This window comes from Sminthopsis crassicaudata, chromosome 6 (genome assembly GCF_048593235.1).
Source record: "Sminthopsis crassicaudata isolate SCR6 chromosome 6, ASM4859323v1, whole genome shotgun sequence".
In the NCBI taxonomy this organism is placed as follows: Eukaryota; Metazoa; Chordata; class Mammalia; order Dasyuromorphia; family Dasyuridae; genus Sminthopsis; species Sminthopsis crassicaudata.
The window spans coordinates 41,167,523-41,183,592 of record NC_133622.1 but is presented as its reverse complement, the minus strand read 5'-3'; the positions used below and the strand labels follow the sequence as shown (position 1 = coordinate 41,183,592).

The following is a 16,070-nucleotide window of genomic DNA, read 5'->3' as shown; positions in this document are numbered from 1 at the left end:
GATGGGACAATATATGTGATTGCTCATCTTCCTGAGTTCAAATTTGACTTCAGACAATTACTAGTTGTATGACCCTGGACAAGTCATTTGGCTTAGTTTGCCTCAGTTTCCTCATCTGTAAAATGAGCTGGAAAAGGAAATGGAAAACCACTCTAGTATCTTTGCCAATCAAACTACCAGTGGGTCATGAAGTCAGATACCTGAAGCAACTGAACACCAACAAACAATATATGCATGCATATAAATTGCAGCATGTGATAGAAAAGGTTATATGCAGTTCTACCATTAAACTCTGACTTTAGATCTGGGGACTAGATAGCATTTATTTCTCTGCCAGGAGAGAACAGAAGAGGAAATACTCTTTCACCCTATATGCCCTGAGCAACCCTGACAACTGTGATTCTTTTCTAGTTTCAGTTCACATCAGTTAATACTTTTGATCTCAGTATATACACATATGTGTATACTGGTATTTTAAGAAAGACTCTGTGTGTGTGTGTGTGTGTGTGTGTGTGTGTGTGTGTGTGTACTTTTCCCAAAGATATGCCCTTCTAGGATTATTCCCATACAGCATAGTGATAAAAAGGGCAAGAGACACTCACTTGTCTCTTCATTTGACATTCATTTCTCCCGACTTCTTTCCTTTTCCATGCCTCCCTCAACCCTGTCCCTGATTTCCATCATAAAAAAGTGGAACAAACGTGTCAGTGAAGGGAGAGTGTGCAGTGTCAAGTCTAAGAAAAAGCACTAATGATAGAAATATTATTGGAACTGACAAAAAAAATCTAGATTTCAGAAGTGGCTTTTTTTGGTTATTTATCTGTAATCATTGGTTGTTTTATGGATTTTGCTTCTTTGGAAAATGATAGGCAACTTGAGTTTTAACTAATCTTTGTATTGTTTGGTAGAGCATAAAACATGATTAAATCTTTACTAGATTTCACTCAGTACAAAACATACCCAAAAACTCCATATATAGACACGTCTTTATGCATATATCCATACATATGTATAGATGTAACCAGTGTTTGGAATATTTAGATTGATGTCCTGTGGGAAAAGGTCTGAAACTTAACTGTGAACTCTGGGAATTATGATTCTCCTTCCCAGAGACTTAGGCTGTAGTGTTTTTGGAATGGAGTGGAGTAAAAGGTGAGCAAAATCTCTTTCAGCCTACTCAAGGAGACTGATGCTAGAAAAATGAGATGGACAGAAGCAAATTCTGAAGGAGGAGGAAAAAAAGAATCAGATCGGCATTACATATGAATTTTGAATGGATGAATAAGAATACTGTACTGAAGTAGTTAAATCTCCTCTGTGTAGTCAAAACTCTTGCTAAGAAATGTGATTGAAATGTTGCTCTATGAAAGACTAATTACACTAAAGTGTTTTAATTACCCCCCCACTTCCACTTGAAATGGCAGACATTTGCTCCCAAGTTTTTCTCTTTTTTATTTGTTTAAAATACTTGATTTAATTCATATCTTTGACAGTATTTACTCTTAGCATAAAATTATGATCAACCTAAACTTCTCTGTTATGTATGCCTCTATATTAATTGAGGGCAATGGAAAAGGCAGTAGAAAATGACAGTGACTATTTTGCTATAATCAGGAGAAGAATAGGCCAGAAAATTAGACATTCTTCTGGAATGCTAGACTTTTCTAGCTGGACTGAGCCAATCATGATAGATTTTTGTGGTTCAGGTGTTTTTAATAACTTTTAACAAAATCAAAAATAGCAGAGAGATATGATACACATGGATCAGGATCATTCCCTTAAGGATAAATTTTTGTTAAGTCAGATTCAGATATAGCATAGAACATAGGGCATACTGGGGAAGCCTGTCTCTGAAGTGAGGGGCTTGGGGGAGAGATATAGACCAAGAGAAGATCTACTGTCTAATGGGAAGAAAAAGACATGATTTGAAAAGATTTTTCACTTTTACATTATTAGAGTGGGAGTGAAAACCCTCATACAGCCAAACTTTCACACCATCCCCTATTGCTGTTCATATTTTCAACTTCTATGCAAATTTCATTTAAATATTTTTTAAAATTACATAAGATATGGCCTTTTGAAAACTTTTATCAGCCCTCATTTTTCATCATACTAAACTACAGATTGAACTGAAGACAAATATCGATACCCTCCATACTCTTTAATAATTAGATAATCCATTCTTCAGTAAACAATTTTATTCATCATTATTAGTTGTTTCTTTCAAAAGTGTCCAAGGAGCAAATAGATAGGCAGACAGAGATACATAAAATGCTGAGTAGTTAAGAGTAAATAGAGTTCTCATTCAATCAATCCATTTTCTTTTCATAAAAATATAGTTACTAATAAAGGGAAAGGGATCAATTCTTAAATAACAATAGTTAATGTGATTTTTAAAAATAGGAGGCTGGTGAATAAAAGCAACATATGGTATCAAAGTGGTAGGGGACAGAGAGAGAGACATAAGAGATTGAAAGCATAGAAGCATATTCTCATGAGGACTAAACAGTCCTTGTTGTTGGAAGACCAAATTGAATCATCATTTATATAGGTAGTATCAAAGTTCACAATTTGTAGATCCTTTTTAAGATAAGCATGATTCAATTTATTTACGGTTCGAGCAAAGGAATATTTAGAAGCACAGCTATAAGCTTCCAAACGGTAGACTTTCTTGAAATGTAGATCAAAAAATGGGTTATCCTAAAAGAGAAAGGGAGAAAAAGTCACTATTTTTGTCATAATCACCGAGAAAGATGTTATAGTTTCTCTGATTCCCATTCCAGGGTCTGTCATATTCATTAATCATTTAAAATATCAACATTAAGGATATTTTAAAAAACCAAAAATAATTCTTCTAAACATGTTCACTTCAAAATTAATGTATATAGGAACATGATACTTCACTTCCTCCCCATCTCCCATCCCTTACCAATGAATTGTAAAGTCTGGTGGAACAACCCCAGTACCCAACATTCCTCATCCCTTGCCCCAGTACAAAATGAAATACTATCGGGCATTATGGAATTACTAAATCCAGTTGTCCTTCCTTCTCAGGGTATGTTGATTTTTTGAAAATAGGAAGGAATATAACAATATTATATATCTCTCTATTTATATATTTCTCTATCTCTGTCTGTCTATCTATCTATCGATCTATGTCCATGGAAGATCAAAAGGAGAGCTTTTTCTTCTTTCTTTGAATGGCAATACTTTTCCCATCCCATGCTCTGAAATGGATTTCTACCCTTTCTATATTACACACTATCAACCTACTGACTTTGAAGCATACAAAACTAATACTGGCATGAAAGGTAAGTTAGATATTTGACCTTATTGTTGGATTTAATCAAACCATTAATAATTTGGTATTGACAAAGTTATGAATAGATACTTATTTTAGAATTCAAATAAGTTCATTTTATCCCTGCGGAAAAAATAATTTATTTTTCCATGAATTTGCATTCCCATGACATTTTAAACTAAATTCTGTTCTAAATTGCCACTTTTTCATGTCTTAGTAATATCCAAATGGCCAAATAGTTGTGAAATAAACTTACATTTACTTTATTCATGTATAATAATCCATATACCTAATCCCAAATTGTCTTTTGTTTTGTAATTTTCGTTCTTAATTCTTCAAGTCAGGATGAAAACTTTTTATGGTAATGAACATATTGCATTATCTGTACACTGGATTTGTGGTTGCAACACAATGCTTCTTTTTCCAAGTTAGCACTAAGCAACTTAGCTCCTTTATAAGTCAACCAGATAAATCTTTGAGATTGACAGGGAAACAGATGAGGGAAAGCTACACTAGATAGTATGCTTAATAGAAAAGGTTTAAATATTAATGCATAAAAAAGATGGACAAAATCTTTTCACCAGAAGGTTACCCACAAAATATGATGTTGTAACAATTATTGAGTGTCAGAAATCTATGAGGATACAGAATTTTAACAGGTTATTTTAACATTTATATCATAAAATAGCACTTACAGTATCTGCTTCTTTTCCATCAATCATCTCCAGATCATTCAAAGACCATTTTTTGGTTACTTCATATTTTTCATCTAGACCTATTCTGTAGTGTTTCACAATAATTATTTTTACTTCTTCTCTTTTAGTCACTGCAAGATAAAAGACTACTTCGTTTTCATAGGCTTTCACATGACAATGAAATAATTCAATATAGTATTTTTCATTGATTGCACTCAAAGCGTTTTATTCTCTGTAGTTTAATGCTTTTGCTGCAACTTTATGAATTATAGCAACATTACCATTTATTACAAGTAAGGAAATTGAAGACTCATCAAGCTGGAAAGGACCTTGGAGATTACCTACTACTTCATTATCAGATAAGGAAACTAGGCCCAAAGAGAAGTGACTTGTTCAAGTAAATTGGCGGCAGGTATTTTGAACTTAATTCAGTGAACTTTTTAGCATCCTTGATTCTTTATCAATCGTAACCTTTTAAAAATCAAACATGAGTTCATTAGTATGTTGAGCTACTAGTATGAAATGTTTTTCCTATAGAATACACATAGTCACTTTCTATGCAACTTGCAGTCTCAGAGATTTATTCCATGGCACCATAAAGTTAAATGACTTTATACTGGGCTGCACCAGCTAGGATGTGAGTTGAGACACAGATTTGGATCTTTTTAATTCAGGTCAACTCTCCCTCTGCCCTAGTCTTCTTAAATGATTTCTATCTCTCTCTATCTCTGTCTGTCTCTGTCTGTCTCTGTCTGTCTGTCTCTCTCTCTCTGTCTGTCTCTCTCTGTCTTTCTGTCTCTCTGTCTCTGTCTCTGTCTCCCCCTCTCTCTATTGCTGCTACTGTCTCTCTGGTTTCTCTCTGTCTCTCTTTATATACATACATACATATACATATATATTTAAATCTAGAGAGATATAACATAAAAATAAGAAAAATGTCAATGTCTAAGCCAAAATCACCCTAAATTTACATTTATAGGCTGAGATGATCCATAAAGGTACAAACTAATGCTTGCTTTAAAAGTGGTCATGTTATTGAAATAATTTCATGTGTGTATTGCTATTATTCTTGAAATAACAGTGTCAGGCATCATGCCCGTCCTATCCATTTGTGTATGATTTTTCAAGATTAAAGGCGAAAAGTATGAGCAACTATTAACTACCTAGACAAAAATGAATATTTTTAATGACACATGTAACTTGTGCCTTAAAGCTCATTTGCATGAAACTCTCCTTATTGGTGGAGACTGACTATTCAATGCTCCATACTAGACTGAGGAGCAGAGCAGGTAAGAGCTTGGAAGAGTAATCATGATCTTTTGACTTTGAGAGAAGAAATAAGTTCCAGACTGTCTTCAGATTCCTGAAGGGAAAGAAAAACTCTGGGGAAAAACTGACATGTAGAGGAGGACCATATCCTTGCAATTGACTTTGGGCAACACTGTATATTCAAAGAATAGGATGTAATCATTATAAATAATTATCCAGAAATTTTTTTTAATTCAAAAGAGTATAGTGCTTTTAGCTTTGCAATTTTATATATTCTCATTAGTTTTACATTTCAGAGAACAAAACCAAAATGAGATTTAAATTAACTTTTTTAAATAAGTAGAAAAGTTCTTTTTTGAAATCCTAACATTTCTAATCATTTCTTTTACTTTTCATTTTTATTTCTCAGATCTCTTTGGATAACATCATGCACAAAAAACTCATTTGCTAGTACTTAGTACAATGCTCTTAAGAACAAAATTTATAGTTGACATTTATCTACTGTTTTAAGATTTACAAATACTCCAAATACATGATCTCATTTTGTAAATAGATATTATTATCCACATTTCACAGATTATGAAACTGAGATTTGATAATTAAATGATATCCAAAGTTGCACAGAAAATAGTAAGTGTTGAAGGCAGAATTGAACCTGGGTCTTCTTACTCCATCCACTATACTTTGCTACATCTATAAGTGCTTAATAAATGGTTGTTTAATTGAAATTCATCTTACATTAGTTCTTAACAGTATCACTGATGTCAAGAAAAAACTAATTGTTAGGAGTTAAACACTTTAGGAAAATTCTGTGGCATAAAGGGAACATAAATGCTTTAATTTGGCAAAATAGCCTCTTCGGAGCCTATGAGACTCTAAGAATATTCCTAAGCCAAGAACCAAAGAGTCCACTTTGGCTGGAGTACGCCCAACCTGTAGTCTCCATGCATGCATTCTGCTGCCAACAAAATTAAATTGCAATATGGGTATTAATGCAAGAGCAAAATGGAAATTTATCACATTGTCTTAAAACAGAAATGTGTTTAGAGAGATAAAACATCATAGGATTGGTTTTTAGTAGCATCAGAAGTAGAATTACATAATAACTATTCTCTCTAGGATCAAGCTAATCTAGGTACAATGTTTCACTTAGCTTTTCTTCTTTTCCTTCTTCCTTGCTTCCTTTCTTTCTCTTTCTTCTTTTATTTATTTATTTTTAGTATTATACTCTCCACTTCATGCCCATCATTTATCCTAATTTTTAATTGTATAGAAGTTTCTACTTTTGGAATGCCTATTTATACTGAATTGAAAGGAATTAGATCAGTTGAACAAAAAGGAGTTGTCAATGGTTAATTTGCGGCAAGTGATATAGAAATGCTCCTGTCAAAATTGATGTCTGATATTTAATATTTAGTGGTTAATGTGACATTGGACAAGAAACTTTCATGTGAACCTGACCTAGAATAGAGAGCTTATATTTAGTGTTCATACTACTAATATTGCAGTGGTTACTGTGGTTACTTTGATCACCAATGAACTAACCAAACACTAAAAGTATGAGGCATTGGGGAAATTGATGAAATTGTTTGGGGTTTATTTAAAATGTGATCACTGGGATTCTGCCAAACAAAGTATTTTTTTTTAAACAAAAACAAACATTTTTTTTTTCCCCAGAAGGAAGAGCTAACCTTACAGCTATGCTAGATTGGTGTGAATGATTTGGAACTTAGATCATTGACATGGATTTTAGATTATACATAAGATAAAAAAGAATAAGGATAACTCTGTGGGGAATAATAACACTAAGGTATTCAATCTGAAATTTCTGGTGAAGCTTCTGAAAAAATGTATTTTTATATAGGATCTGAAAGTAAGAATACTCGACTTGCTATTGTTGGGATTCACTCTAGTTCAGTCTTTTATATCCACCAAAGTTAGGATAAAATTGGACATGTTAAAGTAGAAAGAATGTTGGATTTGGAATCAAAGGACACACATTCAAATCTGCTTTGCTATTTACTATTAATATGACCTTGGAGCAAATCAGTTAACTCTCTGGGCCTCAGTTTTGTTATCTATAAAATGGGGGGGAAAGGTCAGGGATCAGACTTGATGACTTTTGCACTCTCTTCTAGCTCTAATATCATGATCTTATTGACTTGGCTTAGATTTTAAAATTGATAGTTCATCATTACCGGCAGCTCTCAAAGTCTAAGTAAATGTCTTGGACTTTGGGAGTAGCTGGTTCATTTGTAATTAACTTATTGGTAATTATGACAATGTAATCTATCAATTCTAAAATTTAAAATTATAAAAGTTAAGAGGAGAAAGTAATATGTTAAATTGGAATCTTAGCCAAAATCAATGTTAATATCTATGTGTCAAATTTGTATGTATTTTTTATGGACTTGAACCCCTGTCTTCCTTGTCTGGAGACTAACTATCTACTATGGTGTGAAGAAACTCTAATGCGATCTGCTCACCATTTCAAACTAAAAGCCTAGCTTGACTCCGATCTGGAAGTAGAAAACATTTCATTTAAACTCTCCCACAGAGACTCTTAACAATATCCCACAAATGTAATTTGGTCTAGTAAGTGTGCATGTGCTAGTGAGTAGGTCCAAGCAGATACTTTTTGAAGGGGAAATGGGTTGTTATATACAAAATCTAATTAAATATTAAAAGCATTTTATGTATTTAATTTTTTTCATAATTTCTCATATGAAAACGAAAGTATGAAAGTTCAAGATACTCACCTCCTTGGGTTAATGGTACTTTATTGCTATTTCATCTTTAATCTTCCTATTTTCCTGACCTTAATCTTACTAAAAGGAGCATGACTACTATGTTTTCTTTTTTGTCTGTGGGACTTCTCCATTGATTGTCAAAACTAGTCCCAATTTAAAAATTGATTTTCAGCTGCTCCTTGTAACAATAATCCAAATTTACAATGTTTCTAAATTGATCTAGACTCTTCAAAAGTATTTAATGTTCTCTTACTTCTTATTTCTTGACATACAGGAACCACACTGTTAGAAATAACTTGACTAAAATAATTTGTCACTCTAAGTACTATAGTTCAGTTTTGTTTGTTGTCTGTGTTCCATATTCATCACACAGAGGGAGAAATAGTAAAATATACACATAACTGGACTTTACTGTCTTCAGAATCTTAGATGTAGCACTAATTTTCAATTTAGAATCTCTGGAAATAGGAAATGTTTTTAAAATGTTAATGCATTTCTAAAATAGCTATTTAAATGGTTTAAAAATTGCTCCAACATATTAAAACATAAAGATTTTCATCACTTTTCTAGACTTTGGCTTCCTCATCGATTAAAAAAAAAGTTTGTATTCCAGTATGGTCTTAAAGTTAGTTCCCTTTCAGTCAAATAAGCTATTATCTAATCTATGCTGTATTGTGTTATGCTGTGCTATATATTACTACTATGATCCTTCTCACTCCATTTCCTATTGCCGTTTGAATCATATTTTATTAAGCTTTCTTTCTTTCTTTTTTGTATGTCCATATTTTTTACTAGTAAAAAAAGAAACTCCTTGAGGCCACAACTATTTCATTTTTTTCATTTTTTGTCTTTGTATTCCCAGCACAGCATACATTATGGTATTTTGCATACAGTAGGGATAAAGTAAATAGACATGATTTCATTGGCAAAAGGAATTCTTATATGAGGAGACTGTCTTTTTCAATGCAACTGGCCCCTTCTATGCAATTAATAGTCTTACAAAATGCTTAGATTATCGATAGGCTAAGCGACTTGATAAAAATCATAAAACAGTGTCATTTGAACCCCAATCTTCTCTCTCCTTGTAAGGCTATTGGGCCATGATACTTCTGAAATGCTGAATGGAATTATATATGACTCCATTTCATGTTTTCAGAGAATTTAGCTTCAGATCACTGGATAAGTGATTAATCTTAATGTAGTATTCTGCACATGAGAGATTTGAGTCACCTGGCCTTCCTACAAAAGAGGAAACTCTTCATTGTCAGTGATAGATATGTACTTAGTAGAGGGTAATCTCAGGGATACAAAGAGTGAATTCTGAGGCAAAAGCACAAGTTGAGAATGTAGTCTGCATTTAATTAGAAATAACTGACAAAAGTTATTTTAAAGCCACTTGTTTTTAGGAAAGTAAGCAAATGTCACAGGAGGAAAAGATAGCAAACACATATTCTTTTTGACTTCTCTGAAACTGAAACAAATAGATGAACTAACTTATTTTCATGGATTTTTAAAGTCACAAGAGTTTTAGAGGTATCAAGATTGGGAACTGAGGTTCAATTATATAAAAACATATAATGCCATTCTATTTGAAATTTCCTTCAAAGTATAAAAGAATTTCTTTTTACCACTTATGAAATTCTATAGATTTAACTGAAGAATATAATTCCCTAAATAGAATTACACTAATGTATAATATATTAAAGGAGACTTGGCTTGGTACAGTGGGTACAGAGCTGGTGCCCTCAGATTCAGGAAAGCTTGGCTTCAAGTCATACCTCGGACATTTTCTGGCTATTTGACTTACTAAACTTGTTCTGGCCAACATGCTTCCCTGTCAGAGGCAGATCAGATACTTAACTGCACTGAAAGTGGAAGTTTCTTCACTGAGAGTTCTCTATGCCAGTGAAATCACAGATCTAGTCCAAAATAGAAGCCATATTAAATGTAGTTATTTCAATCACAAAACACATTTACCTTATTCTAATTACTGTATTGTTGAACTTTAGTTAGTTATTATATTATTATTATAATGTTATATGTATACAATATATAATATTATAGCATATTAAACCTAGAAAGAAACTATTTCATTTTCTAGATGAGGAAAATTGAAAGCTTAAGAGTTTAGGTGAATTTCATAAGCTGATACAGCCACTTGGTGGTAGATACAGTATTGAATCTGGAATTAAGAAGACCTGAGTTCAAATCCTGCTTTAGAAACTTACTAGCTATTGGCTCTAGGAAATCACTTAATCTCTTTCTTCTCAGTTTCCTCATCTATGAAATGGGGATGATAATAACAGCATGGGGTTGCTGTGAGGATCAAATGAGATTACATATGTAAATGTTCTGTAAACTTTAAAGCACTATATCAATGCTTACCATATGAACACTGAACTCACTCCTAGATCACTGTTCCCTCCTTCTTCTATTTCTGAAGAATGTTCTCAAATGGAGGATTGTGATAGAGTTTGATGAGAATTCAACAGGGCTAGGGAACTGGGCTTGGAGCCATTCTGTATCTAAAATCAAGACAGCTTTCCTCTCCTTGAAAGCTCTCCTTTCCCACTGAAAATCCCATTATCATCATTTTTTTTTTCTCTACTCCTTATCTGTTATCATTTGGCTCTCTGTTTTGTCTATTTCTCTGTGTCCTCAACTCCCATCCCCTCGTCTTCACATCTTAGATTAATGAATCAAGATGAGAACTTGTCATTCTTTTCTTTCTTTCTTTCTTTCTTTCTTTCTTTCTTTCTTTCTTTCTTTCTTTCTTTCTTTCTTTCTTTCTTTCTTTCTTTCTTTCTTTCTTTCTTTCTTTCTTTCTTTCTTAGAACTTGTTATTTCTTATTTATTTATCTATCTATTTGTTTGTTTGTTTGTTTTTAGAACTTGTTATTTCTGAAGAGAGAGTCCAACACCTGCTCATGCTGATTTCTCTTCTATTAAAATTTGTGCTCCATTACTTAGCATATACTTGTTGTAACTTCCTCCTCTTCTCTACAATTCATTTGGGGGGGTGGGAGTAGTGAAATACAAGGTTGCTTCATGGCAGCCATTATTGTATTTGTTTCATGCTTTTGGACAAGTTACTTTCACACTCCCATCTGTAAAATGAGAAAAATAATATATGCACTATCCGTGCTACAGGGTTAGGCTTAAGAGCAAGTCAAATTAATGCATTTAGGGTTCCCATAGCTAGTGTCAGAAGTAGGATCTGAAGTTCTTTTTTTCAGGTTTTAGGCCTATCAACTCCAGGGCTTCTTAAACTTTTTTCATTCACAACCCGTTTTTGCTCAAGAGATTTTTACATAACCCAGGATATACAGGCATGTAAAACAGGCATACAAATCAACCATTTACTGATAATAAATCATAATTTCATGACCTCCACATTCAGTTATATGACCCCATGTGGAGTCTCAATACAGTGCCTGTCATATGACTCAAGAATAGATAATCCCATCCTAGGATATAAAAGAATGTTAATTCTATCAGATAGCATTTTGTTATAAAAGATATTTGGCTAATTGGATTTGTGAGTTCTTATGATTCTTCCCATAAGCATTATGAAAGTATATTAGTGTTCAGTGCTAAATATTGGGAGAGTCATTACCACTGTACAATCACATCTGTTTACCTATTTGGGCTTCAGTTTTATCATCATCATGGGGAGTAACAATACCCTACTTACCTCTCCCAGACACAGATACAACAAGCCATTTAAAACAATTTATATAAAGCTCCATAGAAATGGATATTACTGTTATTATGACTCAGTTTCAATAATGGAGTGCTAAGTATCATCTGTCTTAAGATTTTGAGGTGGTGGTTTGTGTATGACAGTTGAACCAAGGCAAATGATTATTCTATTAGGTTCCCATACTTTGAACTCATATCTCAAAAAATCATTAGTACATACTCTTTTATTGTTTGCTGTGAAACTAATAAAGAATCCTTAGTACTCTTTTTCAGTTATTCTGCAGGATTATCATTGCTGTCCAAAGATAATTGCTCCCCTGTAGCATTGAGCAACTGTCCAGAAGGACAAGGGGTGGGGCTAAATACACATACCCCAGTTTAAATATCTTCCTGCGATATAGTTTGTTCATCAGGACAAATTATACGAACTCGTTTTTCTTATTCTAACTTGCAGTTAGATTACATCATCATCCTCTTAGCTAAAGTTTTGATTCTGTCTATTTGTTGTATTTTTTTGACCCATTATTATAGACTCCATCATTTCAGGACCCAGAAATTCCTCTTGCCTATGGCCCTTTTCCTGTACCCTATTAGATAATCTAATAATCAATTTCTTTCTACTACTAAGATTCAACTTTGTCTCTGACTAGCTCACTTTTCCTGATTCCTATGAGAGTATGACCCAGGAGATCTCAGCTCGTGCCACAGACAGTTTCCAGTTACACCATGCAGGCAGTTGGGCAGAGGAGAAGCAGAAATACCAAATGGGGGAGTACACTATAAGAGTATTTGAAAACTCTCAACACCTGTCAAAGTTCTTCTGTTGAGATACAAACTACAATAATAGTCTTTGAGAAGACTGTTGATGACTTAAAAATCAGTTCCCCATATTCTTTTATTTTCTCCTACTTTCCTGAAAAGTTAAAGAAATTTTGCTGTATATATAATTCAATAATGAATAGGGTTCATATCTACATTAAAAAGACATGTTGCAGATTAAACATACCATAATTAAGAAAGTAGAAATCTGGTTGCCAGACTAGTTGATATAGAACTTTGGAATTTTAATTGCTGTTCCTATTTGCACAACAATATCATAAATATGCATAAATATTTGGGATATAATATTCATATATTGATTATCAATTTCTTTTTCTATCAATGGGTTTTGAACTTAGATTTAAAACTAATATACTGCATGTATATGTATGCATTTACATATAAACACACACACACACACACACACACACACACACACACACACACATATATATATATATATATATATTGTTTTAACAGATATAATGTGATTGAGTGGGGGTCTATACTTTCAACATTTTCTACATTTTAAGGTCCTGTCCTACCTAGGCTATTCACTTGTAAGCTATCCATTGGGAGCAGGGACTGTCTTTTGTTTTTATATCCTGAGTCCTTAGAAGTGCCTAGCACATAGTAGGTGTTTAATAAATACTTCCAACAGACTGAATATGCATAAAGTTTAGATATTAGAGAAAGCCCATATGAAGGAAGTGACTCTTGCCTGGAGGGTAATTGGCCTTTTTATCATATGCCTATTTTATTAATTTGCCTTTTTGATGATCATATTGTCTTCTTATTGTTAAAATTTCTAAAGTAGTTAATATGCAATTAGAAAGCATTCTACACTGAAGAGCAAGTTTTATTGTCACCACTTCTCTATTTTCACAACTTACTGACTAATGATAAAGTATCACAACAGAGAGTTCTAAGAGAAAAGATTTACTTAAAAAAAAAAAAACAAGGAGAGATAACATGTCATTGCAGATAGAGTCAATCCTGAGGTCATGGGTTGGGTTTCTGATGCATTCTGGCTTTGTGACCCTGAGCAAGACTCTTAAGCTCCAATGCTCCAGGCACTCTCTACTAGAGAAATTGAGGTCTTAGGTAGAAAATTTCCACACCTTGGAGTGTTCTTTTTCAGTGAAATCACAGGATCAGTCCCTATCCCTTAAAAAAATAATACAAAAATTAATTCCAATCTGAAAATTAAGGTCCTGTTTCTTATTCTGTATGAGAAAGGAGGAATCCATTTCCCTAAATGGGTAGTAAATCAAACAGAATAGCCCAGCCCATTCATTATTTAAAACTATAAGGACATTTTTTTTTACTTATTAAAAACAGGACTCATGCTAATCTAATGATCTGCAAAGACAATGCACAGGATAGTCCCTTAGATACTAAGTGACCCAAGTACATTTTCAGATTACTTTATGCACATTTAGCTAAAAGGGTTTTCACACACAAAACTTACACTGAGTTTTTTGGATATTGCCATTCAGTGGAGCTTTAGTTCTCTAGCATGAGTGAACTTTTGTTCATCAGCAAATGCAAGCACAATAACTCTGTCAAGTACCAAGTAGATTTCTCTCTGACCCCCATTGTCTCACTGAATGCTTTTTGGAATGGGGCTTCCTCACCACAAAGAAAAAGACAAGCAGTAAGTTACCTGATACACAGAGGTAGTACCTATCCTGGGCTGGGAACTCAATTTCAATAAATTCATAGAGATGCTGTGACAGGGGTTTGAACAGTTTCTTTTCCAAGTCCTCTTTTACCAAAGATGACATTTCTTTCAGTTCAACTGAGATTGATGCTTTGGCTCTAGCTTGTTTTCTCTCTTTCCTTCTGGGCTCCCTGGATCCCTTGTTTCGGACTGTAGCTGGTCTGCCTGGATCACCAACCTTTTGCTCCTCAATTTCCCACAGATCCTGGTATCTTCCTAGTGTTTCATCCAGAAGCAGGATCCAGAATTCAGAGCAATTCCCAATTTCTCAGATCCCTCCCGGCAGCCTCAGTCGCAACAGTGGTGAGCCTCCATCACATTTCAGCATACAGCAGGCTTCCCTGGGCTGTTCATCTGCAGTTTGTTGATGAGGGGAATATATGGATAAACATCGGCAGGTACAAATGTGGAACTCCTTGATTTTTCCAGTCCTGAAGCTTCCCCCTCCCCTTTCATATCAATATTCAGAGGAAGACCACTTCTTCAGTTTGATTCCATTACACAGAGCAGCTGTCTGACTGTATTGATTGAAATCATCTTCCATTAAGAACTTTGCAATCACTGGCAAGAGCAAAAGCAGCATAGCTTGCTCCCAACGCTCCCCACAAAACTAGCTTTCTCTTTCCTTTCCCTCTCCTGGAGTGCTGTCAAACACTTTCCTCTTCCCTCAGGTCTGCGCAGAGATTGCCTCAGAGGAGAGAAACAGCCAATTCCTGGTTCAAAATCACTTCTGAAATTAAAAAGAGACTTCAAGATTAGTCTTCATGGCACTGTTTGAAAACCCAGGGCGGTTCTTAAGTGGGTGAGATGATACTGGACAGGTGGTGGTTGCAAGCAATGATTCCTCATTTCCACAGAGAACGGGAGGAGTTGTCTGATTGTTTAAAGTATATTAAGAAGGATTTAGGCTAAATAAATGAAAATGAGATGAGTCTCTGATTAGAGAATATTCTGAAGACTCACTCTCTTCCTGATTCCAATATTTCACAAAATCCTCCCAGTCTAAAAGTTTTCCCTGATTTGTATTCCACATCTCAATGCCAATTCTACCCAAGTCTGATTTCATCTGATCCCTCTTCTCATACAGTTCTCAGTCCGTGTATGATTTAATAGATAAGAACCAGGGAGATTTCAGAAAGAATTTTCTGACTATAATGTTCAGTCTCCCTTCTATACCACCATCTGAAAAAGGACAGTCTCTTAGCAAAAGTAGTTTATTTGGAGTCAGAGGAATTGGGTTCAAATCTTCCTCTGCTGCTGGCTGTGTGACTGTGGGCAAGTTATTTAATTTCTCTGAGCCTCAGTTCTCTCATCTGTAAAATGAGGGGGGAGGTTAATCCCTAAAATACTTTCTAAAGCTGAGTCTCTGAATTCCTAAAATCATGTTACGCACAAATATTCATCATTAATTGATGTCTTTCACAGTTGTAGCATATCCAAATAATGTGGACTTCGTTATAAACAAATACATGAGTCAGTTCTTCTGGTCCATTTTTAGCACTATACACATGGTATTTGAGGTAGAGGGAAGTAAAAGAAATGCATTTATTAAGTGTCTATTGTGTACCTAGCACCGGGAACTTGAAAAATATCTCATTTGATTCTCACAATAATCCTGAGAAGTAGATGTCATTATTATGCTCATTTTACAAATGAAAAACTTGGGCAGACAAAAGAAACTGAATTGGCCAGAGTCACATAGCTAGTAAGGAAGGAAAGTGTTGAATATGATCCCAGGCCCAGAACTTTATGATGTAGTACATGATATTAGTTGGAGGAAAACACAGAGAGACCTTCTCCAGCATGATTAA

At 34.1% G+C, this 16,070-nt stretch overlaps 1 protein-coding gene across 1 annotated transcript; it reads right to left on the bottom strand.

The window, feature by feature from the left end:
• Nucleotides 1–2,282: 2,282 nt before the first annotated feature.
• On the bottom strand, nt 2,283–14,323 carry EXOC1L (exocyst complex component 1 like). The gene is made up of 3 exons (XM_074272692.1): nt 14,203–14,323; nt 3,997–4,127; nt 2,283–2,700 (listed from the first exon to the last, which is right to left on the bottom strand). Exons 1-3 carry the CDS (start codon nt 14,321–14,323, stop codon nt 2,434–2,436), a joined length of 519 nt encoding a protein of 172 aa, XP_074128793.1. The 3' UTR covers nt 2,283–2,433.
• Nucleotides 14,324–16,070: the final 1,747 nt, after the last annotated feature.